This window comes from Adiantum capillus-veneris, chromosome 24, assembly GCF_014529385.1.
Source record: "Adiantum capillus-veneris isolate H3 chromosome 24, ASM1452938v2, whole genome shotgun sequence".
NCBI lineage: Eukaryota > Viridiplantae > Streptophyta > Polypodiopsida > Polypodiales > Pteridaceae > Adiantum > Adiantum capillus-veneris.
Window position 1 is genome coordinate 32,478,855 of NC_140954.1, and position 27,134 is coordinate 32,505,988.

The 27,134-nt window shown below is 44.5% G+C and overlaps 1 protein-coding gene across 1 annotated transcript; it reads right to left on the minus strand.

Annotated features, from left to right (window-relative positions):
- Positions 1-26,231, minus strand: LOC147426170 (Nucleic acid-binding, OB-fold-like protein). The gene is made up of 2 exons (XM_086497794.1): positions 25,826-26,231; positions 1-428 (listed from the first exon to the last, which is right to left on the minus strand). The coding sequence occupies exons 1-2, from the start codon at positions 26,094-26,096 to the stop codon at positions 238-240; spliced, it is 462 nt and encodes a 153-aa protein (XP_086353920.1). The 5' UTR covers positions 26,097-26,231; the 3' UTR covers positions 1-237.
- Between the last annotated feature and the right edge of the window lie 903 nt (positions 26,232-27,134).

A 27,134-nucleotide genomic window follows, 5' to 3' on the forward strand; every position in this document is an offset into this window, starting at 1 on the left:
TCAAAAGCTAGTGCACCACTCCCTGCAGCAAATGAGTCCAAATGGAGTGTTGAAAACAAAAGCACAGCCAGTGTGCATAATCCATACATTTCCAAGAACAAATCAACTCAAGAACATTATTTGAAGATTCCACCAAGAAAATGCTCGATTATGCTACACGTAGTCGCAGCAGCAGTTTCACGATCTTTCTTCCATTCTTATCCAAATGCTAAGGTTTAAAGCCAACACAACCAGCCTCTATTGTCCTTCCACTTGCACAAGCTCATACTCCACTAAAGAGAGGTTGTTCTCCTCCTTCACAGTGAAGCTTGCTGGTTCGGTTACTTCAATACGTCCCCATTTGTCCACAGCCAGACGCATTGATCCTTTAAACATGTCAATTTTTGCATTCCGTAGTATCACGGTGACTCCCTCCTTCACAACATCAACTAGCAATCACAAGAAAATAAGATTTAGCCACTTAAAGGTCCTCTTCCCTGCAACATCCTCCACACAAGCAAAACACAACATGCATGACATGAAGAGAACAGAAGAACAATGAAAGTGAACATATTCTCATCAAAGACCACAGCTTGAAAGAGCCCTAAGTTCTAACCCAACCATTTATCGTTCTTCGTCAAGATTTGGACTTCTTTAGAAGTACCAAACAGGTGCCATACCCACCAAGAAGAAAAAGGACCACGTTGTGGGAGAACTAGGAACACTTGAGGCTTTAAATTGGTCTTGTCATTGCTGTATTGTTTATATCTTGTAAAATTGTGTGAGAATTGCATTTCAGGTTTTTCTATCTTGTAAACTTGTCTGACTATTGCATTTCAGGTCTGGTTATTGACTCTCATGTGGAAGATTCCTGACTTTAATGTACATTGTAGTTTGTAAACATGAGAATGTCTTATCTCAATTGAATCATGTAAGTGTGCACTCTGACATGGGACATATTTTGACAATTGAAAATTCAAGGTTCAAGGTTGGAACTTGTTTCCAACTTCTAAAATGTTCTTTGGCAGAGGTTTATTGTATGTGGTTAAATCTACTTAATTTTTAGGAATCGTTTTTTGTAATTGTACTCCTGGTAGGCTGGTATCTAAGTCTCCAAGTAATAATGTGACAGGATATGTTGTCCAAATAAGTATGGTGGATAGATATCTCAAATATCTCTACTAATATGTTCCTATAGTTATGGTTTTTACAATTGTACGTATTTTTCCGTACCTTCAACCCCAAACCGTTCAGTAAAACGTATTGTACGTACATATCCGTACGGTACACTACGTTTGGTTTTGCCTTGTCCAAGGCTGTTATTCCAGCTAAAATGGCGGCTATTCAAATAGGTCTACATTGATGAATGTACACAATGTTCAGAGCTTTTTGAATTAGGCTCTTACTACAGGCAGTTCATTAGACGGTTTGCGGGAGATTGCTTCGTCGTTACATAACTAGACTCAAAAAGAGGTACCATTAACTTTAGGACCTTCACAAATTGAAGCATTCGAGAGATGTTACTACAAGGACAATTCTGATTTTGCCATACTAGCAAAAATCTTTTGAGGTTTACTACAATGCTTGTGGATACGGTTTGGGTGCGGTCTTATGCAAGAGGGCCATGTCATAGCTTACGAGAGTCGGATGTTGTCAAAACCAGAGAGGGTTGCACACAGTTACAAGAAGGAGATCTGTCACAAGACGGGCACCACTTGCCAATAGAAAAGAACAGACTTTTAGCACTTCATTAACAACTGAACTGTGAGAGAGAGAGAGAGAGAGAGAGAGAGACGACACGCGACACAGAGTGGCGGATTTCCACCCCAGAGAGTATTGGCCCCAAACGTTGACGCCCCTTTCGGTATTTCTTTATATTGCATCAACACAATACAAGCCGGTACTCGAGACTTTGCACCTTTCGCCAGGAAGCATGCCAAAGAATGAGCCCTAACCTCATATTTAAAGGCCCTAGGCCCCAAAAGCAGTTTACAGTAAAAAGCCTTCAAACTCAAAAGCATCTGGTCCAAAAGCAAAGCCAAAAAGCTACCAGCGTAAATCACAAAAATCCGTACAGCCTGCCACGTCATCAACCATCGCAAAACACAGAAATCCGTACAACCTGCCACATCATCAGCCAGCGTAATTTCCGCAACTTCCGTACAGCTGCCACGTCATCAGCTTTGCGTGAGTTGTGTGTGTGAGTCCTGCTTTTATTTTAATCCCTTTATGTCACTGGGGCCCCATCGAACGGGGTCCCTATTAGTTGGTAGGACTTCTTCTTCTTCTGCTACTTATTATTCTTAGGGTTTAGGCCCCTCGGCCGGCATCTGTCAGTTGACTCCATTCTTTAGGCTTTGACACGTCAGCAGTTTGTGACATCTCCCCTTCTTGAAAGAGAGTAATCGTCCGCGATTACAACATATCTGCAAAACAACTCAAGTTAGCTTAAAAATTTCCGAGGGTCATTCCGAGGGACAATCAGTTTGCTCTTTTGTTAAGGAGTTAGCTTCTCCTTTTGGTTCTTTTGATCAAGGAGTTAGCTTCTCCTTTCGTCCAGATTGATATTCCGACGTAGTAAAATTAGCCATCACACCCAGACCGTACTATCTTCCACGGGTGTCTTGATGCACTAAAATTACATACCCAGGCAATCTCATCCAATTAGGGATATTCAGGTTAGGCACATCACAATGCAACACAAATGCTTACATATGCATGTTACAAGACACAACAAACAGCGCCGCTGAGCACTCCCCCGAGACAAACGGTCTGCGGTATGAAGCCACTCAATGACTACCTCATCACTCCCTCCGCAAATAACCTAAAAAGGTCCGGGCCATGAGCTCAGAGGACTGTAGAACCAAACGCTCCCCAAATCGCAGTTTGCGTCGCTTGGACAGTATTTCTCACTTCTCCACCCGGGAGTAAAATGACCAATTATTGAAACCAGTATTAAAACCAGAGTCAAACAATTCAAATGCACCAAGACAGGTTTAAAACAGATAGCATCCATTTCAAACAAATTTCAAACAATACTTTCTCAAACAATGTTCAAAAGTATCTAACTAGATAACAAGTAGAGAGGTCATTCAGGGTTTTGTTAGGACAACGGGCTTGCCCTTCTGCATCACGGTGATGGTTCGGTTTTGGACCTGGAGAGTTGCATCATTCTTGTCGTGCCAGGGCATGCCCAAGAGAACGTCGCAATTGCCCAGCTTCATAATGCGGAAATCGGCTTTTCCATGATAATCTTGTATAGTCATTAGAAGTGCACCAATGAGCGGTACCACTTTTTGAGTTTGCCTCGTGGCTAGCTCAGCTTCAGTTTCTCCACCCTCTGCATCATAATCAAAGTGCATCTGCTTTAAGAATTCAGGATGGATGAAGTTCTCCATAGCTCCAGGGTCAAAGAAAATAAGGGCTTTCAAGCCATTGACTTTTCCGTAAGCTCTGCATAATTCATTAAAACTCTCGAGGTGTATACCATAAATATCGGGTACTAGTCCAATAGCAAGTCTAGCCTTCTTGGCCGGAGGTGGCCCTTGGGATGTGTCTATCGTGGGAGCAGAAGGTTGCACTGAGGACGTCGAGGCTTGCTCAGGACATGTATTGAACGTATGCCCTGTTTGGAAACATTCGAAGCATTGGCCTTCTTGTAACAAGGCGTTTCGTTGACGTTGTGTCAAACGAGGCAATTGAGGTTGGTTTTCACGGGATTCCCAAGAATTTGTTCGTTGTTGCCGGGAGTTCTGGTTAGTGGCCGAAGGTTCTTCTGTGGTAAACTCCAACTTTCCTTTCATGAGCTTGTAGCCGACCGTGGCATGGTCCATAAGCTCCTGCATGGTAGAGACTTGCTAGGAGAGACAAAATTCCTGCAATGGTGATGGTAGTCCAATGGTGTAACGCTCGCACTAGTTCTCCAAGGGAATGAACTTAAAGAAGGACACCGGAAGGTACACGTCGAGAAACCTTTGGTTGTAGTCGTCCATGGTTTCGGTGGCAAGCATTTTCAAGTTGCCCCACTCTGCCAAAATCCGAACTTCAAACATCGGAGTCATGTAACTACGTGCAAAAACTGTCTTGAAAGCTTGCCATGTCCTTGGAGCATGCGGTTGTGTTGCGATTGAACTCCACCATTGCGACACCAGAGACGTAAAACCCTCCTCCAAAGGCCCCACTCTTGTCGGCGACTGTCACGAGGACGTGGCAATTATTAACCATGTCACAAAGAAGTGGCAACTGCTAACCTTGGTAACTGCGATGGGCAAACATTCTTTCCATGTTCCACTTCCAGATTATGCATGTGGAAGACAAGAAGAATGTTGTGGCTGATGCGTTATCAAGAAAGCCACAAATTTCAGCTGTGTCAATTCCTTATCATCATGAGTTAGATGACATGAAGGAACAGTATACTCCTGGTGAAGATTTTGCAAGGATCTTTGAACAGTTACAAGAGGGGCAACATCACGAGCACTACCTCCTCAGAGATGGTTTTATGATGATGCATGGCAGACTTTGTGTCACTAGGCCACTACGACCTAAGGTCATGGAAGAGAGTCATGTCCCACCGTATCCAGGGCATCGTGGCATTGATGCAACAGTTAAAGCAGTAGAGACGTTCTTCTATTGGCCTACCTTGAGGAGAGATATGGATGCCTTTGTGCGAGAATGCATAGTTTGCCAAAAGGTCAAGTTTGACAGGCAAAAGGCACCAGGGTTGTTACAACCACTGCCGATTCCGGATAAGCCATGGGAAAGCATTGCTATGGACTTTATCTTTGATCTTCCAAGGACGCCAACAAGGAATGATGGTATATGGACCATTATCTGCAGGTTCAGCAAGCAGGCCCATTTTATCCCTGTCAGGAAGAAGATAAAATCTGATCAGATGGCACGCTTGTTCATGTACAATGTGTTTAAGTACCATGGTATGCCACAGTCGATTATCAGTGATCGTGATCCTCGCATGACCAGTTTGTTCTGGAGAGGATTGTTTGAGAACATGGGTACTACGCTCAAGTTCTCGTCTTCGTTTCATCCACAAACTGATGGACAGTCAGAAGAGGCTAATTCTATTGTCTTAGATCTGTTGAAATGCTATGTGTCAGATAATAAGGGCAAGTGGGAACAATATTTGCCTATGCTTGAGTATGCGTACAATAATACGGTGCATTCGTCTACTGGCAAAGCACCTTTTGAAATTGTTGAAGGCAGCAAAAAAGTTCCTCCCATTTTGCATACAAAGGACAAGATCTTTGAGGCAGATCGATATGTTGAGAACAAAGATTAAAGTTGCCTTTGAGAAGACTCAGGCAAAGCAGAAAAAGGCTGTTGATCGTCACCGTCGTGAATTGCTGCTATCACGTGGTGATTGGGTTCTGTTAAGGTTCGAAAAGGCAAGGTTAAAGAAGATGAAGGGCAAGGAACGGCTGTTTCCTAAGCTCAGCATGCGTTACTATGGGCCTTTTCAAGTGCTTGACAAGATCAACGATGTGGCTTACAGGCTGAAATTGCATGATGCATGGAAGATTCATAATGCGTTTCACGTGAGTCTTCTAAGACCCTTCGTGGGTGATGTGCCAGAAGATATGCCAGATGAGGATCAGCCAGAAGTTGAGGAACTTGATGAGATCCTGGTACCTGAGCAAGTTTTGGCACATAAGGACAGAAAAGCTAAAGGACAAGTTGCAAGACGCTATTTGGTGAAGTTCAAAAACTATCCGCCTATGGATGCAAAGTGGATGGAAGAGCATGAATTGTTAGAGTCACCAAATGTATTGCAGCTTTACCTTGAAGCCTTTGGGTTACAGCCTACTTATGCCCCAACCCAACGTGTGCAAATGAGGGGTAATGATAGAGCTAGTACATCAAATGTACATATGAATTCAGTGCCATAGATGGAAATGGCAAAAGTATGAAGGTCTCATTAAGTCATTTGTATCTATGTATGTTACGACCTTTCTTGCGGATACATGCGATGATAAAAGAGTGTTGATAGCACAAGATCATCAGTGGCGTGTATTTATGGTATGCAATCGAGGACGTTTGCGATTTCAAGAGGAGGGTATGTCACGAGGACGTGGCAGTTATTAACCATGTCACAAAGAAGTGGCAACTGCTAACCTTGGTTGTTGGTTTCTTTCCAATGGTGTTTATTTTATTTGTTTTGAGACCCTCTTTTTGAAGTAGCAAACGGTCGGACATTGTATGGCCAATGTGAACGGTAGATTCACCCGCAGACGGAAAGTGGTCGGCACTGGAATTCGTATGGTAAGAGGATGTCTAGGCTCAGAGTAAGATCATATAGGTTCCCCCGTCGCACTTAGTAAGTTGGTGGATACTAGGAAGTGAACTCAATAGAGGCCTAAAGTCAAGGTGTGACTACCAACTGAAAGTATCCGATAGTTGGGCCACATTGTATTTTTGGATGCGGTCCCAATGAGGATAGATGGTTAGAAGACCAATGGGAGCCCAACGGAAGCATCTCCTAAAATTTAGGGAACAGCTATTTTGGGCCGTGAAATGTGTTCGCGTCATTACCTCCGGTATGACTAGGGGAACATTTTATAACTCTGCCGCGAGTCAACTGACGCGTCGGTTGGGATATTTTTAAGCGGCGAACCCGAAACGGGAAAATGCTTGTAAATGCGCCAAGTGTCATTTTCTCATGCACTTACCTCTCCAGGAAGAAGTGGCGTTGAATTTTTAAGCTGGGAAGGCCTCATTATGCAATCTGTCCACAGGTTAAGAGCTATGGAGTGCTTCCTTTCCCTCTCATGTACAGTGTGGTGCTAGGAGTGATGCCCTGCACACTACACACTGCTCTCTCTCTCCCCTACGTGCAGTTATGTGATGCCCCACAAGAGGGCTCCTCATTTGCCTGATGTACAGCTGTGTGGGTTCATGCTTTTGTGCTGAGGCAAGAGCCTCCTTGAGTAGGAACAGGGGTAGCTAGCTGCTACTCCAAAGCAAGCACTGGTGAGGGTCGTAACCTCACCATACAGGTGCAAAATCAGCGCTGTGTATGCGCTGTAATCTGACTGTTTTTCAGCCATATGGACGCCAGGACACTTGGGAATCGTGCCCCACTGGCAGAGGACAGTTAGGGGACTGTTTGGGGCTGAAAACAGGGCAAAAACCAGTAAATACAGCGTGCTGAATTTACTGTTTTTGGGCAGGAATCAGAGGGTATACGCCAGTGCAAGTGAGTTCTAGCAGGGGAATTGGTTTTGCGCAAGTTTTGGGGCTGTTATGCTGCCGAAATTTGGCCAAATAGAATGGTATCTAGGTGGATACACGTGAAGGATTCCCAAGACCTTACCTTGTAATTTACCCTCCTAAAGAATAAAGAAATACCGAAAGGGGCGCCAATTTTGGGGCCTACAGGTTGTCGGTGTCTGCTCGGAGCATTCTAGCTTCCGAGCCGTGTGTGTGATTAAGTGTTAATTCCCGCTACAGGTCTCCTTTGCAAAGTGCTATGTGTGTGTGTCTAAAGTAAAGAATTACGGGTGAAAGCCAACGCCTACAGCCCTACGGGCCGGTTACAGTGAGAGTGGTCTACTTATGATTGCACAAACTAGTACAAACTGTATACATGTGACTAATGCAAGTCTAGGCTATGTTGACGACGACGACGGGGATAACGAGGCCGACACTAGGGCTGAAATCTGCAATCTTGTATCTGCTGTCCAAAAACGCTATGGGCTGAAATCTGCGACTGGTCCAAAAACGATGATTCTGGGACTGTTTCTGTAGGTCTTTGACGTTGAAAATCTGCAGGTTTTAGGGCTGAATATTGAGGTTCTTAAGAGCTGAAAACTGAGGTTTCTTTCGGGCTGAATCTGCTACTTCTTTATGGGCTGAATCTGCTACACTTCGAGGGCTAAATCCTCAGGAAAGACGCCAGGGCTGTTTCTGTCAAAAACGCTAGGCTGATGGTAACCAAAAACACTAGGTCAGTTGGTTTCTGCTAGCAAGGGTGCTGATGCAAAACGCTAGGCACTGGGGGGTATGGCAATGATGTGCTGGTGCAAAAACGCCAGGCAAGGCTGACGAAGAAACGCTAGGATGGGGGGGATCTGCTGCTTGAAGGTATTCCACCAAGGCTTGGTCTTGCTGAGAAGTTGCCTACTAAGCTTGGCTCATGTTGCCTATTCTGCCAAATAGTGCTAGCTCAAGTTTGCTTATATACAAACTTAGCAAAATTGCCCTACCTATGTTTGTTGGAAAGTCACTTAAAAATAATTAGTGAAAAATGTCAAAAATAGGTAAAATAGGCTAAATGCACTGGAAAATTCCCCTGATGGATTCTGGTGGGAATACTGATGATCATGCTGTGTGCAACCAGAGGATATGCATCTACACTAAGTGACTGGGCATACACGATCTACGAATAGACTCACAAAAGTGCCAGATCGCTTCTAAATCTAAACTGACTGAACCCTGATCATGTTGTAGCTTGTCCACGTACACATAGGGTTGGATGTGTCACGTGACATCCCCTCCTTTTCAAAGTGAGGTACTGGTACCGAACTGTATGGCGTCGAGGGAGATCGCCAATAGCATCCACAATCCTGGAAGGGACTCTTCGCCGGCCCACTCTGATGTGTGGGTCGTATGGTACTTGAACTTCATAAAGTTCTGCAACGCTTGCTTCTTTGGGCCGCGCCGAAAGCAACACAAAGTCATCATCAATGCTTCAACTTCGTCGAGAGTCGTGCTTCTTTCTTCCTCAAGAATCTCCATGGCTGAAAATTCCTGAAACCAATTCCAACACAAAACCATGAACATACCCATTCCATGTGAAGTGAATGGAAAAAATCTTGTCTTCCTAAAAGACTGTGCATGCAATGTAGATGAACAAATAAACGGAGTGCGAACCCGTTCACCACACACACGCAAACAATGAGATCGAATCTTTCTCTTTTGATATAAAACAATCAACTGTGGCAATTCACAACGGAAATGCCCATGCTTGGTGCTCATACTTTCATGTGCTCGTTCTACGAATGTGTCATGCCAAGGAAGAGACACGAAATGTGACTTCCTTACATGCATACTTTTCAGCTTTTCATGAACAATCCGTATACATCCGTGCTCATTCATGAGTGAAACGTGCTCAACGTACAATATGTCATGCCTAGTAAAAGGGATCACATAAAGACGCTGACTAAAATACAGGAAACGATCATGAATGAAACACTCGAACAATGCGTACGTATCGATCATGCGAACACATAATACTTCCTGTAAGGGTTCTTTGGACCTAGGCTCGAGAGCCAAGATCGGTTCTTCTTGAATGATCGAATCGTCATGTGGGGGTTCTTTGGACCTCGACTCAAAAGCCAAGATCGGTTCTTCCTGATTGATCGAACCTACAACGATGTTAGCTTCGCTAGAAAAAGCATCCACTAACCCATCATCCTTGTGAACAATCACGTCATGTTCATGCAACTCATCATGCTTCTCATAATCATGCAAATCCTGTGTGTCATGCTTTGGAGAAGAAGAGACTGAGAGTCTCCGTCTCCTGAATCTCTTGCATCTGTGCCGGCACGTGAGAAAAGAGTCACAAGAACTCCTGCATGTGTCTGTCTCTCTATTCTTGTCTTGCCTTTCTTTCTGCTTCTCTTTCTGCTACTCTTGCCTTTCTTTCTGCTTCTCTTTCTGCTACTCTTGCCTTTTTTTCTGCTTCTCTTTCTGCTTTGTCTTCTGCGTGTCAGCAATTCATTTCTGCTATTCTTTATGCATTTCTTGCTTCGCGTTCTAAATTCTGTTCCAGAAACATCAGCTCCAACTCCTCCATTGGAGTTAGTGCAATCTTTGTCGCAAATGGGGAAGGGTCAGAAAAACCTCCTGGTGGAGAAAATTCTTCTTCGCCTCTCTCATGCTCACCACCTCCAAGCGAAGTATCCATTCTGCTTTGAGTGATGACCATCCACTGAAGTCGTGGGTTCTTGTGGGTTCTTGTGGTCTTGGGTTCTTAAGTTCACGAGGAACTTGGGTTCCTGCGTTTCTTGGGTGCTTGAGGTTCTTGAGGTTCTTGCGGGTCTTGAGATTCTTGAGGGTCTTCTTTCGCTTGCAATCTGTGTTAGAGAAGGATCTTCTCTACACCCGAGTTCTGCTCTTTTCCGCGGGCGCATCCCTTGGCGGCCTTGCGCGTTTCTTTTTCCCACCTGACGTCGATTGGCTGACCGCTAAGTGCACGGTCCGCTCTCAATGAGTGAAAAGAGGCACAAGGGGAGGCTGGAGAAGCCCTTCTTTCTTGGGATTCCTGTCACTCTTCAAAACACAATTAAGAATCGACACACACAAGCCAACTTGGGTTCGTGCGACCGCAACAAACAAAAAAAAAATCTTGTGATTCTTGTGGTTCTTTCCTTGAGTGATACAGAACACTGCCAAAGCTATGATACCAATGTTAGGTGCAGCGGAATGAATGCTTGCGCTTTGCTCAAGATGAGTGCTCCGAACTGTGCTGAAGGTTCCTTTTGTTCTTATGGAAGGTAGAGCCTTCCGCTCTTAATGAGAGAATGCTATGATCACAAACAAAGTGAATGGACACTGTGCGTGCGAGTGTATGAGATTGAGAGATAGAGAGAGAAGAGAGATACGACACCAAAGACGTAAAACCCTCCTCCGAAGGCCCCACTCTCGTCGACGAGAGTGGTCTACTTATGATTGCACAAACTCGTACAAACTGTATGCATGTGACTGATGCAAGTCTAGGCTATGTTGACGACGACGACGGGGATGACGAGGCCGACACTAGGGCTGAAATCTGCAATCTTGTATCTGCTGTCCAAAAACGCTATGGGCTGAAATCTGCGACTAGTCCAAAAACGCTGATTCTGGGACTGTTTCTGTAGGTCCTTGACGCTAAAAATCTGCAGGTTTTAGGGCTGAATACTGAGGTTCTTAAGAGCTGAAAACTGAGGTTTCTTTCGGGCTGAATCTGCTACTTCTTTATGGGCTGAATCTGCTACTCTTCGAGGGCTGAATCCTCGGGAAAACCACCAGGGCTGTTTCTGTCAAAAACGCTAGGCTGATGGTAACCAAAAACGCTAGGTCAGTTGGTTTCTGTTGGCGAGGGTGCTGATGCAAAACGCTAGGCACTGGGGGGTATGGCGATGATGTGCTGGTGCAAAAACGCCAAGCAAGGCTGATGAAGAAACGCTAGGATGGGGGGGATCTGCTGGTTGGAGGTAATCCACCAAGGCTTGGTCTTGCTAAGAAGTTGCCTGCTGAGCTTGGCTCCCGTTGCCTCTTCTTCCAAATAGTGCTAGCTCTAGTTTGCTTATAAACAAACTTAGCAAAATTTGCCCTACCTACTTTTGTTGGAAAGTCACTTAAAAATAATAAGTGAAAAATGTCAAAAATAGGTAAAATAGGCTAAATGCACTGGAAAATTCCCTTGATGGAATCTGATGGATTCTGGTGGGAATACTGATGATCATGTTGTGTGCAACCAGAGGATATGCATCTACACTAAGTGACTGGGCATGCACGGTCTACGAATAGACTCACTAAAGTGCCAGATCACTTCTAAATCTAGACTGACTCTAGACTGACTGGACTGACTGAACCCTGATCATGCTGTAGCTTGTCCACGGACACATAGGGTTGGATGTGTCACGTGACATATTTACATTACCCGTCAAATGAACAGATAAAATGTTGCAATCATTTCATCTTTCAAACACAGTCAAACACACACACATGAGAGAGTACATGTAACAAGTTCTTTTAGAAATTCCCATTTTCAATGTACATTTTTCATGAAGTCATTTCGTAGAATACTATCAATCTGTCGATACCCCTGATATCTCAAAGAGAAATCGATCGACTTCATGCCTTCTAGTGCAGCAGGCATCTCACCACATTCAACCCGCCCATTCGATGTACACTATGGAATAGTTAGAGCTAAACCAAAAGCCTCAAGGTATAGCTCTAGTAACCGAGGAGTATCTACTAGGTCCTCCTCCTCCATCCACATTGCATCAAGAGCCAGATAGTTATTGAACTTATTAAACTTAGACCAAATAACGACGGATAAGCTTACCTTTCACTTTCCTTTCCTTGTGCGCTAGGACTTGTTTTGGAACGAGAATCTCTTCCCTCTCTTCCACTTTTGGTTGTTACTTTGGCTCCCTATCCTTTGGGACCTCTCCCTTGAAAGGTCCCAAGGGCCAAAAGACTCACATACAAAGCATTGTGAGTCCTCCAAGTATTTGGCAACTTCAATCGGAAGAATACATCATTTATGTTTTCCTCAATCTAGAAGGACCCATAGTATTGCATACCAAGCTTTGGGAAAAGCCTCTCCTTACCCTTCCTATTCAGTATGTGTGCTTTCTCAAACCGAAGTAGCACCCAATCATTCTCCTTCAATTGCAAGTCGCGTCAATGCTTGTTTGCTTTCTGCTTAGGTGGTGCTTAAGAGTTTTCGAATACTTGAGAATTTTCCAAAGCCTCCTTCACCTTAGCAAAAGCAATCTCCACATATTGTGTACTAATCTGCTTCAAAAAAAATGTTCTTGGTGCACAATCAGTAGAACCTTTCCGACACCCTTGACGATGTGCCTTCCCCATAGATGTGTCAACAGTATTTTGTAGGCAAACTTCACTAATGGCAAATCATGTTCCCACTAAGTCTTATTGTCAGAAATATAGTCCTTCAACAAATCCAAATCGCCAAGTTAGCTATTTCCAACTGCCCATCAATCTATGGATGAAACAATGCAAAGAATTTAAGATGCATGCATATATTCTCTCACACTGTTCTCCAGAACAAGCTCGAGAATCCAAGTCTCTATCTGACACTATAGAATCACGCATGAATCCAAGTCTCTATCTGACACTATAGAATCAGGCATGCCATGTAATCTGAAGATATGTGAGACAAATAGTTTAGCCAAATGGTTGGCCTTCACTTGTCTTCTTTACTAGTATGAAGTGAGCCTGCTTGTTGAAACTCTCCATTATGGTCCAAATACCATCATGCCGACTCTATGAGTCCTTGGTTGATCAAAGATAAAATCCATTGCTACACTTTTCCAAGGTTAATCCGGAATAGGTGAAGTGCTACCACAATGTGCCTATCAAATTTCACCTTCTGACACACTAAGCAAGTATGCACAAACTTGTCCACGTCCTTCTTGAGCTAAGACAAATGTAGAAATACTTTTCAACAACCTTAAAGATTGCCTCTATTCCCCTATGCCCAACAAAAGAAGAAATGTGGCACTCTATCAAGACCTTTTGTCACAATCCGTGTGTCACACACAACATGAATTTTTGCATCAAATAATCTTTCTTGAGAGAATATTATGCAATTGTCTCCCCGTTCTATATCAAGTCAGAGATTTTTGCCAAATCTGTATACGTAGCATATTGCTCTATCGTCTCCTCAAAATTTCAATGATGCATTGCCGTGATAGCGGATATATGTGGCTTGCGAGACAATGCATCGGCCACTAAATTCTTCTTTCCTGTGAGATAAAAGATCTAGAAATGGAATTGCGCCAGTATGTTCACCCACCTCATCCGCTTCTCACAAGAAATACCTCAAACTCCAAGCAAGTAATGGCTCCACTGGTCAGAGCGTGATTGCTGCTAAGAACTCTCTCTCATAGATCTGTGCAACCCTCGTGTCTAGAAAACATGCGACTCTCATAAGCTATAACATGGCCCTCTTGCATTAAGACTGCTCCCAAACTGCTACTCCAAGCATCCTATTAAGCCTCAAAAAATCTTGCAAAATCAAAATGGAACGAACGCAAGGAGAGGATCTCCCGGCTACACGGACCGCCTACAGACACGCGTCGGACAAACCACCCAACCATAGCCACATCCGGCAACTCCCCTGTGCTGGGGCCACGTCCGAGGACGTAGGCGTGCACCTGTAAGACCGAGCGTCCCATACCACCCGGCCTCACCTCCTCGAGGTGACCTTGCGCACTCCTAGCCTCGCGGGCTAACCACTGGTACTCTGCCAGTGGGGGCCGATAACTGCAAATGAGGCCTTGGCCTCCCTTTTATAATAATGGCCAGCCACACTGGCCGTGTTCACACTACGTCCGCCCGGGCACTAGACGCCCATCCAGACCGCGTCTAGGCTAGATCCCCTCTCCTATGAGCAGGACATAACATACTTCCCCCCTTAAGAACCATTGGTGTTCTCATCAATGAAGTGGGGATACTAAGCTTTCAAAGCTCTAACTGATTCCCAAGTGGCGAACCTTTCAGATTGACCCTTCCGTTTAATTAAGTACTCGTCATAAGCCTTTTGCCGCGAATGACGGGTACGATGATCTAAAACTGCCTCTGGTTCTCGAGGAATATACTCAGTTTGCATATCTTGCCATACATTTTCCTCGATAGACACAACAATGTCGGCTTCGCCCAATTTAACTTTAAGGCGGCTGACATGAAACACTAGATGTACACTAACATCCGAAGGGAACGAGATTCAGCGATAGAAAGTCAAGGTGGGACTACCAACAAAAAGTATCCGACATTTGGGCCACATTGCACTTTTGGATGCGGTCCCAATGAGGATAGATGGTCAGAAGACCAGTGGGAGCCCAACAGAAGCATCTCCTAAAATATAGGAAACTACTATTTTGGGCCGTGAAATGTGTTCATGTCATTACCTCCGGTATGACTAGGGGAACATTTTACAACTCTGCCGTGAAGTCAACTGAGCAACCGGTCAGGATATTTTTAAGCGGCGAACCCGAAACGAGAAAATGCTTGTAAATGCGCCAAGTGTCAGTTTTTCATGGACTTTCCTCCTACAGAAAAATGGGCGCTGATTTTTAAGCTGGGAGAGGCCTCATTTCAGCTTTTGTCACAAGTTAAGAGCTATGGAGTGCTTCCTTTCCCTCTTATGTACAGTGTGGTGCCAGGAGTGATGCCCTGCACGCTACACACTGCTCTCTCTCCCCCCTACGTGCAGTTATGTGATGCCCCACAAGAGGGCTACTCATTTGACTGATGTACAGTTGTGTGGGTTCATGCTTTTGTGCTGAGGCAAGAGCCTCCTTGAGCAGGAATAGGGGTAGTTAGCTGCTACTCCAAAGCAGGCACTGGTGAGGGTCATAACCTCACTGTACAGGTGCAAAATCAGCGCTGTGTATGCGCTGTAATTTTACTGTTTTTCAGCCATACAGACGCCAGGACCATTGGGAATCGTGCCCCACTTGCAGAGAACAGTTAGTGCTGAATTTACTGTTTTTGGGCAGTAAAATTACAGCGCTGTGTATGCGCTGTAATTATACTGTTTTTCAGCCATACGGACACCAGGACCATTGGGAATCGTGCCCCACTTGCAGAGAACAGTTAGTGCTGAATTTACTGTTTTTGGGCAGGAATCAGAGGGTATACACCAGTAGAAGCGAGTTCCAACCGGGGAATTGGTTTCGCGCAAGTTTTGGGGCTATTATGCTGCCGAAATTTGGCCAAATCAGATGGTATCTAGGTGGATACACGTGAAGGATTCCCAGGACCTTACTTTGTAATTTACCTCTTAAAGAATAAAGAAATACCGAAAGGGGCGCCAATTTTGGGGCCTACAGGTTGTCGGCGTCTGCTCGGGGCATTCTAGCTTCCGAGCCGTGTGTGTACTTAGGTGTTAATTCCCGCTACAAGTTACCTTTGCATTAGTGCTCTGTGTGTGTCTAAAGTAAAGAATTTCGGGTGAAAGCCAACGCCTACCGCCCCACGGGCCGGTTTCACTATCACCAGATACGGACAAACTGAAAGATATTCCTAAGACGCGTTATGGTCACTATGAGTTTTTGGTCTTGTCTTTTGGTTTGACCAATGCTCCTACGTTTCAGCAGATGATGAATTATCTGCTGAGACCGTTTCTAGGCAACTTCGTTGTTGTATTTCTCAATGACATCTTGATCTACACTCGAAGTTTGTCTGAGCACTTAGCGCATATATGCGCTGTTCTCGAATAACTGAGAATTGAGAAGCTTTATGCTAAGGCTTCCAAGTGTGAATTCTTCAAGCAAGAGCTTCTGTACTTGGGTCACATCATTACTCGCGATGGAATTCGCGTCGACTCTGAAAAGTTGGATAAAGTGCGAAATTGGCCCATTCTCATTTTGAAGAATGTGCGCCAAGTAAAGTCGTTTTTAGGCTTTACAAGATTCTTTCGCAAATTTATCAAGGATTACTTTAAAGTTGCTGCTCCGCTTACACAACTTTTAGAAGGAGGGGTGAAAGGGCCAAAGACTTTGGGTCCTCACCGTAAAGGTAAACCCCCTGTTGTCTGGAATGAGCGTTTCGACGAGAGCTCTCGGACACTAAAGCACTTGGTGACTACTGCGCCAATATTGCACATTGTGGATCCTAGCAAACCGTTCGTGTTGAAACGGATGCTAGTGATTATGCCATTGCTGCGGCATTATACCAGGATGGACGTCCTGTTGCGTTTGAAAGTAAGAAACTTTCTGATGTTGAGATACATTACCCAACGTATGAGAAGGAGCTTTACGCCGTAGTCCACGCCTTGAGGAAATGGCGACACTACTTGTATGGCTCTACGTTTGTTGCATGGATAGATCATCACTCCTTGCGCTATGTCTGTGATCAGGGTGATCTCAGAGGCCGGAAGGCTAGATGGGTTGAGCTTATGCAAGAGTTCGACTTTGAGATCCGTAATAGAAAAGAATCCAGCAATCGAGTTGCCGATGCACTTAGCAGGATTCCTAAGGTTAATGCCTTGTCTATGGCTGAAATCTCGACGGATTTCTCTCTCTCTCTTCGAGGGCTATGTCATTCCGATGGCTATTTTGGCAAGATATGGAACGAGATCGAAGCGGCGCATGACTCGCATACAGGCTTGGGTGGTCCGGAGACCCAAGTGAGTCGTGCCAGAGAGACAAGACAGCGACAATATTCCATTAGAGGTGGACTACTGTTCAAGAATGATAAAGTCTACGTGCCAGAAATCGATGAGGTTCGACAAAGGATTTTGTGCGAATGCCACGATGTTCCTAGCGTTGGGCACCCAGGCATTCAAAGAACTTTGGCTTTGGTCAAGCAATATTTCTATTGGCCAAGGATGCGCTCTTACATAGAGAGCTATGTGAAAAGGTGCGCTCAGTGTCAGGTCAATAAGGCAGAGCGCCTTAGGAAAGCTGGCCTGCTATATCCATTGGAAATCTTAGATGCCAAGTGGCAAAGTATTTCCATGGACTTCATCGTTAATTTGCCAAATACTAGTCGGGGCAATGACGCTATTTGGGTTGTGGTCGATAGACTTACAAAAATGGCGAAGTTTATACCAACGAAGTCGACTAAAAAAAGCCATGAGTTGGCGGTTTTATTTGTCGATCTTCAGACGAAGCTGAGTATGTCGTCTTTTGACCATCTTGAGTCCGACGAACAAACTGAGAAGATGAATCAGACGTTAGAGGACATGTTGAGAGCCTATGTCTCTCACAGGCAGTCTGATTGGGAAAGGTATCTTCCATAGTTAAGAGTTTGCCTATAATAGTAGCAAGCATTCTGCTACTGGATTTAGCCCATTCATGTTGATGTATGGATTTGAGCCTAAATCTTCAATTGCTATTGGCTTAGAGAAAGTCAAGGAACGCCAAGCTCGTGATTTCCTGTATGAGAAATGCTCGAATTGGCTAAGGATAGTATAAGAACGGCTAGTGATCGAGTCACTACTTATGCTAATCAAAAGAGGTCTCCAAGGACTCTAGATGTGGGACAATGGGTCTATCTGAAGATACCCAAGGATTCCAAAACTATGCGAACGAGAAAGCATTATAAGATTTCAACTAGATATTGTGGTCCATTCTTGGTCACAAAAAGATTTTTATACCTAGATGAATCCAGGATAAACCCAGATTCACCCTTAAAGGAAAGTGCAAGGTATAGACCCATGGTAGTCACCCACAAGACAATATAACCATCAGCTCCATCATGCATAGTATTGACTAGATACCACGACATCCCCACTAACGTTGTCAGTGCCCAATAGTGGGTGTAGAACTAAATACTAACATATGCTCCCCAACGCAACACACACCACACACACACACATATGAGCATACATCAACACAAAATTCGGTAGTGAGTTTTTGTCATGACTCCGGAGTTCAAGGGCAGATTGACCAAGTTGCCTATAAACTAGCTCTGCCTTTTATAATAATGGCCGGCCACACTAGCTGGGTTCACACTATGTCCGCCCGGACACTAGACGCCCATCCCAACAGCGTCTGGGCTAGATCCCCTCTCCTATGAGTGGGACATAACACAAAACAAGACCAATCATCAAGTGTAAGGTGCAACGGAAGTGAGTGTTGAACTTTGCTCAAGATGAGTGCTCCGAACTGTGCTCAAGGTTCCTTTTACTTACGGAAGGGAGAGCCTTCTGTTCCTTCAATGAGAGAGTGCAATGGACACAAACAAAGTGGTGAACCCTGTGAACGAAGGTGCTGAGACTGAGAGATAGAGAAGAATACGACACCAGAATGTTGTCAGACCCTCCTCCAAAGGCCCCACTTATAACCGGCCTGTTAACTTCAAAAAGGGCGGTAGACTTTACTTCAAACCTTGATTTAGCTTTCACCCATTATTAGTCGTCTATTCTACATGTGCTATAATGACACAAGAGAGGGGAATGGGATATAGATGCATTCTAGATGCTAGAATGCATCTGTATGCGAGTCAGACACTAGATTGGCCCATAAATAAGCGCCCCTTTCGGTATTTCTTTATTCTTTTACAGAGGGAATAAAAGCTGTGGTTCCCTACAAGCTGCCCCGCACAACCTTGGCTGAATTTCAACTGTTCTGGCCCGATTTCGGCAACATAACTGTACTAGGACCCTTCACAGTCAGTATTCCCACGCATTAGATGACTTTCCCGACGCATACGAACACTTTGCAAAACCTGGCGAGAATCTGCAGCACGCTGAATTCTCTGTTTTCTACCCCGAAAATGCGCCAGATCACTTGTACAGCGGTCCCCTCGCGTCCCTGAACCTCCTGGGGGTATTAGGGTCCGTTTAGGGCCAAAACCCTAAACTTGCAAAAATACACAGCAGGCTGTAATTCACTGTTTCGGGCTCCGTTTCGCGTGCCGGTCGCATCCGTAGCAAGTCCTCGAGCTCTCGCACCTGTAGGGCTACTTGCCCTTTGAATCGGACAAGATTTCGCACGTGAAACCTCTCCGAATCACCTGTACCTGCTGCAGGGGATTAGCCGCTAGCTAATCCAGTACCTGTGCAAGAGACTCTTGCCTCGGCAATCGTGCATGAATCCACACAACTGTACATTGGTCAATCTAATGAGCCCACTAGAGGGGCATAACCATAAAGAATAGGGGAGAGAGAGCAGTGAGAGGTGTGCAGGTCATGACATCCTGCACCTCACTGTACATAGAGGGTAAGCCAGCACTCCATTGAAGCTCTCCCACCTGTGAGAGCACTCAAAAACGAGCTCACAGCTGAAAATCACGTTTTTGCCTTCTCTTTAAGTAGTAGACTGGCCTGGCCTCAGAGTGCCAAGTGTCACTCATTTGTGCATTTTTATGCTATAGACCCTCGGGTCTAAAAATATCTCACCTGCAGCCTCTGTTGACTTGGCCACAGAGTAACAAAATGATCCCCATGTCAAACTGCACGTAATGACGCGAAGACATTTTGCCGTCCAAAAATAGCAGTCCCTAAAATTTAGGAGTTTCTGCCATTACATTCTTCTAGGTCATCTGACCCTCTTTGTACACTGCAGCCACACCCAGAACTGAAATGTAGCCTATGTAGCAAAGAATTCCGCTTTGGCTAGCCAATGACCCCACTTTGGCTAACCATAGTCCTTGTCCAACCTTAGTGCTCTTTAGCCCTCAGGCCTGGACTCTCTCTGAACAGTTCCACACTGGCTATGCAATGCAGGGCAGTTAGATTTCCAGAGGGGTGTTTCGAAAAGGTAAAACAAACGAAATTCCCCAAAGAAAGAAAAATTAAACAAAAATGGAATTGCGATTGGCTGTTGACACCACTCTCTATGGCGAGAGCGGTCTACTATTGATTGCACAAATCTCGACAGTGCTTTGGACTTGCTGACGATGTTGACGACGATGAGGATGACGACGAGACGGGCTGAAATCTGAAAACGCGAATGGCTGAAATATGTAAATCTTTATCTGCTGAATTCCGACTCTATGTCGGTGACGACGGCGATGACGACGACGCGCTGAAAACGCAGATGCTGAAATCTGCGTTTTCCAAGCTGAAACTGCAAACTTCGATGGATCCGACCGTGCAACGAGGATCTGCTTCTGCAGGAAGGTGAGATCTGCGAGATTTGGGACTTCTATTGCGATGTCTATGTGCTGAAAACTGAAAACGCTGGTCTAGATCTGAGTTCTGTCGCGGTGAATCTGCAAAACGCTAAGCTTGCTTGCTGATCCAAAAACGCTAGGCTGAATTTTGTCTTGCTGATGCAAATCTGCTAACGCTAGGGCTGATCTATGGTCTTGATGCAAAAACGCTAGGGGATCTGCTGTTCTGCTACTGTCAGAGCTGATTTGCCATGCAAAAACGCCAAGGCTGCTGTGGGTGAAAAACGCTAGGCCTTGCAAATGCAAAAACGCTAGGTTTGTTGATGGGGGGGGGGGAGTCTTGCTAAGAAGTGCCTGTTGAACAGATGTTCATGCTGCCTCTTTTGCCAGAAAGTGCTAGCGCTAGTTTGCTTATGTACTTGCTTGCTAAATTTGCCCTACCTAGTTCCTAACAAAAGTCACTCAAAAATAATAAGTGAAAAATGTCAAAAATAGAGAAAATAGGTCTATGCACTGTAAAAATGCTCCTAATGGGTTAGATGTAAATCTGATGATCATACTGTATGCAACCAGAGAATATGCATCTAATCTAAGTGCCTAAACATGCACGGCCTACGAACAGACTCACAAAAGTGTCAAATCACTTCCTAATCTAGGCTAACTGAACTGAATTGAACCCATGTCATGAAGTAGCTTGTCCACGTACACATGGGGTTAAATGTGCACGTGACATCCCCTTCTTTTCAAAGTGAGATATTGGTACCGTATTGTATGGCATCGAGGAGCGTCTGGAATCCTGGAAAGGACTCTTCACCGGCCCACTCTGATGCATGGGTAATGCGATACTTGAACTTCATAAAGGTCTGCAACGCTTGCTTCTTTGGGCCGCGCTGAAAGCGACACAAAGTCTTCTATAGCTCCTTCAATGCTTCAACTTCGTCTATAGTCGTGCATCTACCTTCTTCAAGAATCTCCGAGGTTGAAAATTCCTGAAACCACTTCAACACAAAAACGTGAACATACCCATTCCATGTAAAGTGACTAGAAAAATTCTAGTCTTCTCTAAAGACTGTGCATGCAATATAAATGAACATAGAGACGGAGTGCCAAACCGTTCATCAAACATACGCAAACAATAAAATCGAAACTTGTCTTTCTGATCTAAATCTATCAACTGTGGCAAAGCACAATGAAAATGCCGCTGCTTGATACTCAATCCTTCTTGTGCTCTTTCTGAGATTGTGTCATGCCAAAGAAGAGACATTGAATGTGAATTCCTTGGGTGCAAACATTTCATCTTTTCATAAGAGTTCCGCATACATCCGTGCTCATTCATGAGTGAATCGTGTTCATTGTACAATATGTCATGCCTAGGAAAAGGGATCACATAAGGACGTTGACTAAAATACAAGAAAGCATCACGAATGAAACACTCAAACAATGCGTGCTGACTAATCATTCGAACACATAATACTTCCTGTGGGAGTTCTTTGGACCTCGACTCGAGAGCCAAGATCGGTTCTTCGTGATCGATCGAATCTGCAATGAGGTTAGCTTCACTAGAAAAAGTATCAACTAAACCATCATCCTTGTGAACAATCACAGTTTCTACCTGTAAATCATCATGCTCGTGAATAATCACATCTTGATCATGCAAATCATCATGCTTATCATTATCACGCAAATCATGTGTGTCATGCTTTGAAAAAGAAGAGATTGAGAGAGTCTCTTTTTCCTGATTCTGTTCAAACTGCGTCTGCACAATAGAAAAAAGTCGCAACAACTCTTTCATGTGTTGGTCGCTCATCGCTTTTCTTGCTTTGTTCTCACAATTAAATTCTGCTTTTCTTTCTACTTGTCTTTCTTCGCGCTCACGATCCTTACTTTGGCTTCCAAGCGCGCTTGCTCGCGCTCGCGCGCTATGGTTGCCATTCTTTCTTTGTATTTCTCCTCTCTTTCTTCGGCCGCCAAGCGCGCTTGCTAACGCTTACGCTCAATAGCTTCCTTTCTTTCTTCACGTTCTAACTTCCTTGCTTCGCGTTCTAACTTCCTGTCCATCATCATCTTGTTGCAAGCCTCCATAGGAGTTAGTGCAATCCTTTGCGTAGATGGGGAAGGGGGAGGATCAGAAAAACCTCCTGGTGGGGAAAACTCTTCTACGCCACTCCCATGCTCACCATCTCCATGCGAAGTATCCATTCCCCTTCGGGTAACGACCATCCACTGAAGTCTTGGATTCTTGAGTTCACAAGGAACTTAGGTTCTTGTGGGTCTTGGGCCTCGGGTTCTTGAGGGTCTTGAGATTCTTCTTTCAGTTGCAATCTGTGTTAGAGAAGGATCTTCTCTTCACCCGAGCTCTTCTCTTTCCCGCGGGTGCACCCCTTGGCGGCCTTGCGCTCACACCAAGGTTGCTTTTTCCCACCTCACGTCGATTGGCCGGCCGCTAAGTGCACGGTCCGCTCTTAATGAGTGAAAAGAGAATCAAGGGGAGGCTGGACAAGCCCTTCTTTCTTGAGTTTCCTGTCACTCTTCAAAAACACGATTATAAATCGACACGCCCAAGTGGACTTGGGTTACGTGCGACCGCAACAAGCCAAAAAAAAAAAAATCTACGGTTCTTGTGGTTCTTCTCTTGAGTGATACAGAACACTGTCAAAGCTCTGATACCAACGTAAGGTGCAGCAGAAGTGAATGTTGAACTTTGCTCAAGATGAGTGCTCTGAACTGTGCTCAAGGTTCCTTTTACTTACGGAAGAGAGAGCCTTCCGTTGCTTTAGTGAGAGAGTGCAATGGACACAAACAAAATGGTGAACACTGTGAACGAAGGTGCTGAGACTGAGAGATAAAGAGAGAAGAATACGACACCAGAATGTTGTCAAACCCTCCTCCGAAGGCCCCACTCTCTATGGCAAGAGCGCTCTACTATTGATTGCACAAATCTCTGCAATGCTTTGGACTTGCCGACAATGAGGACGACGACGAGACGGGCTGAAATCTGAAAACGCTAATGGCTGAAATCTGCAAATCTTTATCTGTTGAATTCTGACTCTATGTCGGTGACGACAGCAATGACGACGATGGAACGACAACGTGCTGAAAACGCAGATGCTGAGATCTGCGTTTTCCGGGCTGAAACTGCAAACTTCGATGGATCTGACCATGCGACGAGGATCTACTGAAAGAAGGTGAGGTCTGCGAGGTTTGGGACTTCTACTGCAATGTCTATGTGCTAAAAATTGAAAACGTTGGTCTAGATCTGAGTTCTGTCGCGGTGAATCTGCAAAACGCTAAGCTTGCTTGCTGATCCAAAAACGCTAGGCTGAATTCTGTCTTGCTGATGCAAATCTGCTAACGCAAGGGTGATCTGTGGTCTTGATGCAAAAACGCTAGGGGATCTGCTGTTCTGCTACTATCGGGGCTGATCTGCCATGCAAAAACGCCAGGGCTGCTGTAGGTGAAAAACGCTAGGCCTTGCAAATGCAAAAACGCTAGGTTTGCTAATTTGGGGGGGGGAGTCTTGTTGAGAAGGTGCATGTTGAACAGATGTTCTTGCTGCCTCTTCTCCAAAAAGTGCAGCACTAGTTTGCTTATGTACTTGCTTGCTAAATTTGCCCTACCTAGTTCCCAACAAAAGTCACTTAACAATAATAAATGAAAAATGTCAAAAATAGGGAAAATAGGTCTATGCACTGTAAAAATGCTCCTGATGGGTTCTGATGTAAATCTAATGATCATGTTGTGTGCAACCAGAGGATATGCATCTAATCCAAGTGCCTGGACATGCACAGCCTGCGGACAGACTCACAAAAGTGCCAAATCACTTCCTAATCTAGGCTAACTCAACTGAACTGAACCCAACCCATGTCATGAAGTAGCTTGTCCACGTACACATAGGGTTAGATGTGCACGTGACATCAAGGTTGCATCGAACATACATACAGATCCATCCATACAGTACAAATCCATAGAAGTTTCTTTCTTTTCTTTTTTTCTCTTTTTTTTGGGGAGGCCTAATTGTCCGCGTGAGTTCCTTTCAGTGAAGCAAGGGATTTTCAGTACTTCTACGAAAGTTTGAAGCCGACTTTAGGCCGAAGTATAACCAAGGAGTCTCTACAGAGAGTGTACTGTGCAGGTAGTGCAGAGAGGGCCAAACACCGGTTTAGGATTTAGGGTGTCATCTTGCAATGAGCCTTAATCAATTATCACTTTGTGATATCGAAATTTGAGATCATATCATCATACAATTCAAGGATATTGTCTTTGAAGTACATGTATATCGTAATAGGTATGTGCGATTGTCAACGTACAAGTCGGAAAAGTGACAAGGTAGGTAGGTCCCTACAATTAGCTATAAAGTGATCCTTTATATGTTTGTAGGTTTCTATTGCAAAATGTCTATTTTTCTCTACTAATCAATTCACACACTTGGGACCCTAGGTGTGCTGCCTTCATGATTTTGGTGATTTGACATCATAATATTACATCAAGGAGCTATCCAGCATCGAGGTAGATCGATATGTTGGAGATTGTGTCATCACCACTTCGTGGTCCTTAGGCTGCATGTCACAGTCGTACAGCCACACTAGCCCTGAGTATACATTTTAGCCTAGTTATCTTTGTCCAAGACTAGTTATTGGTCAATTTACCCATTTTTTGTTAGCTTGGCTCACTTATTAGTTGGACGCCAAATTTTGTCCAAGCATATTATTCGGCCAGGCTGTATTTTGACCTAAACCCTATTTTACAATGTCTCAGGTGGTATAAGAGTGACCCCTAGCCACAATAAGTATCAAATCTCATTTTCGTCTCTCTTGAGTTACTGCTCGAGTTATTTCTCCCTCGTCTCTCTCTCACGCCGTGTTTGTCACGATATCTATGTGTGCCTCTCTCATCTCCTTCAGGATAAAGCACCACTTTGTCCAGATTACTTCATACAAGAACAAACAAAGACATACCAGCTTAGACCCAGCAAACTATGTGAATGCTTTCACACTAATGCAAATGCCTACTGCATAAACACATTTCCAGAGTGGTAAAAGCTCGAGTGACATATCCTGTTGATAACCAAGATGTGCACCAGTGATTGGCAAACGGAAAAAACATCCTTTCCTTCTTATGTTTGAAATTTTGCACAAACACATATATGGAAGTCCCAAGAAAAGTGAAGGCTTTATCAAGCTGGAAACAGCACTTTGAAAGAACAAAGGGGACTTTATAGAATCTTTTAAAAGTTAAGAAAATTTTCTTCGCAGCAAAAGCTTCCCCAAAAAATGCAAAGATATGTGTAGTAGCCATGAGCCCGTATTGTATAATTATGTCTCAGGTGCATGCACACATTATAGGGTGCATTTCTACAACCCACGATGTAAAGATTCAAAAAGAAAGATCACAAAAAGGACAATTCTGGCATGGGGTACGTTTCACAATTCACTGTATGAGGATCCACAAACTCTGCCAAATTTTGAAGATAAATGCAGAGAAATTCAGTGCTTTGTAAGGCAAACAAAAAGTAACGATGACTATTTTAACTGACCTTGGTCATTTCTTGCTGTGAATACAATAACTCCAGTATCATCACCAACAAGGCACTCCGAGATGCGGACATGGCGAAGGTGGGTACCATCAGGGCGAGCCTTTTGCAAAACAACCTTGGAGCTGACAACCTTGACAGTGAGAGTGTGGCCAGATGTGCCCGGGCGCAGCTGATCTACTTTTACGAAGGTGGGCTTTCTGAGAGTGATTGGCGGTGAGGCTGCCGGGGGAGACGCTGCCACTGCTACCTCTTCTTTGGGTGGGGACGCCATTGCGTTTTCGCTCTTTCAGATCTTCGCCGGGCGCCTCTCCCTGCAGACAAAACCCTCCTTGCTGTGTGCCTCTCTCCGTGTCTCGCCTCTTTCCGTGCAGAAAAACCTCCCGTAGAAAAGTCTCGCTCTCACTCTCTCGGACGTGCGGGGAGGTTTGCGCGCAAATACAACAGTATGGCCAGGACAGCACAACTTGAGTTGCTTTTTTTGAAGTTTGAGTTAATTTATTCCCTGTAATGATTGGAAATTCCCCATACACTTGCATAGACTATGGGAAGATTAAGTAATGGGACCCATTTCCATTGTCCAATATTAGAGAGGTACGTTAACTAATGGCGAAAGGCGCCTCGATTCTACGCAAAATGGGGACCAAGCTTGACGTGCTGACGTATGTTCAAGATATATCGTTGTATGGTACAAATAGAGACAAAGATCGATGGAACCACGCACAAGCTCAAGTCCACACTTTACTTGGCCAAGAGATGGTGTATTGAGGCAACATGAGCCAAATAGAAACAGAGACAGACATGTAAGCCAAAGAAAGTAATGCAGAAGTAGAAGTGGACCCTTTACCTAGGGCAAGGGGACAAGGAGGGGCAATTTTGAGAGCATGTAATCTCACAGTGCAAGAGGGTTGATGCAGCATGAGCATGCAATCTCAAAGCACAAGAGGCTAAGAATCTGAGGAGAGTGATGAGATGTCTCCTACTAAACCAACAACCTATATTTGGCAAATTTTGCACTACGAAGAGGCATCCAACGTAATTTTTTAGAAGCGTTTGATAGTTGTGTGGTGTGCTCGACTAGAAACCATAGCAAGTATGTAGTGGAATCATAGCTTGGAAGGCACTTTTTGCCATAGCATGGGTAGTTCAACTAACTCACATATCATTCGTTTTGTTTGGTCTAATGTTGCAAAAACATATAGAGATGGTTTGCATGGTGAAATATAGGGAGAGGAGGAGACCAAAACAGAATATATGGAGAGAGAGTTTCAAAGAGATAAATAAAGAGAGTATCCTAGTGTTACAGATATTC

Excerpts from the sequence above, each read along its gene's own strand:
- LOC147426170 (XM_086497794.1), bottom strand. The coding sequence starts at position 26,096 with ATGGCGTCCCCACCCAAAGAAGAGGTAGCAGTGGCAGCGTCTCCCCCG. Across the intron at positions 429-25,825 it reads CACAGCAAGAAATGACCAAG|TTGATGTTGTGAAGGAGGGA; the intron begins GTCAGTTAAAAT and ends TGTGATTGCTAG.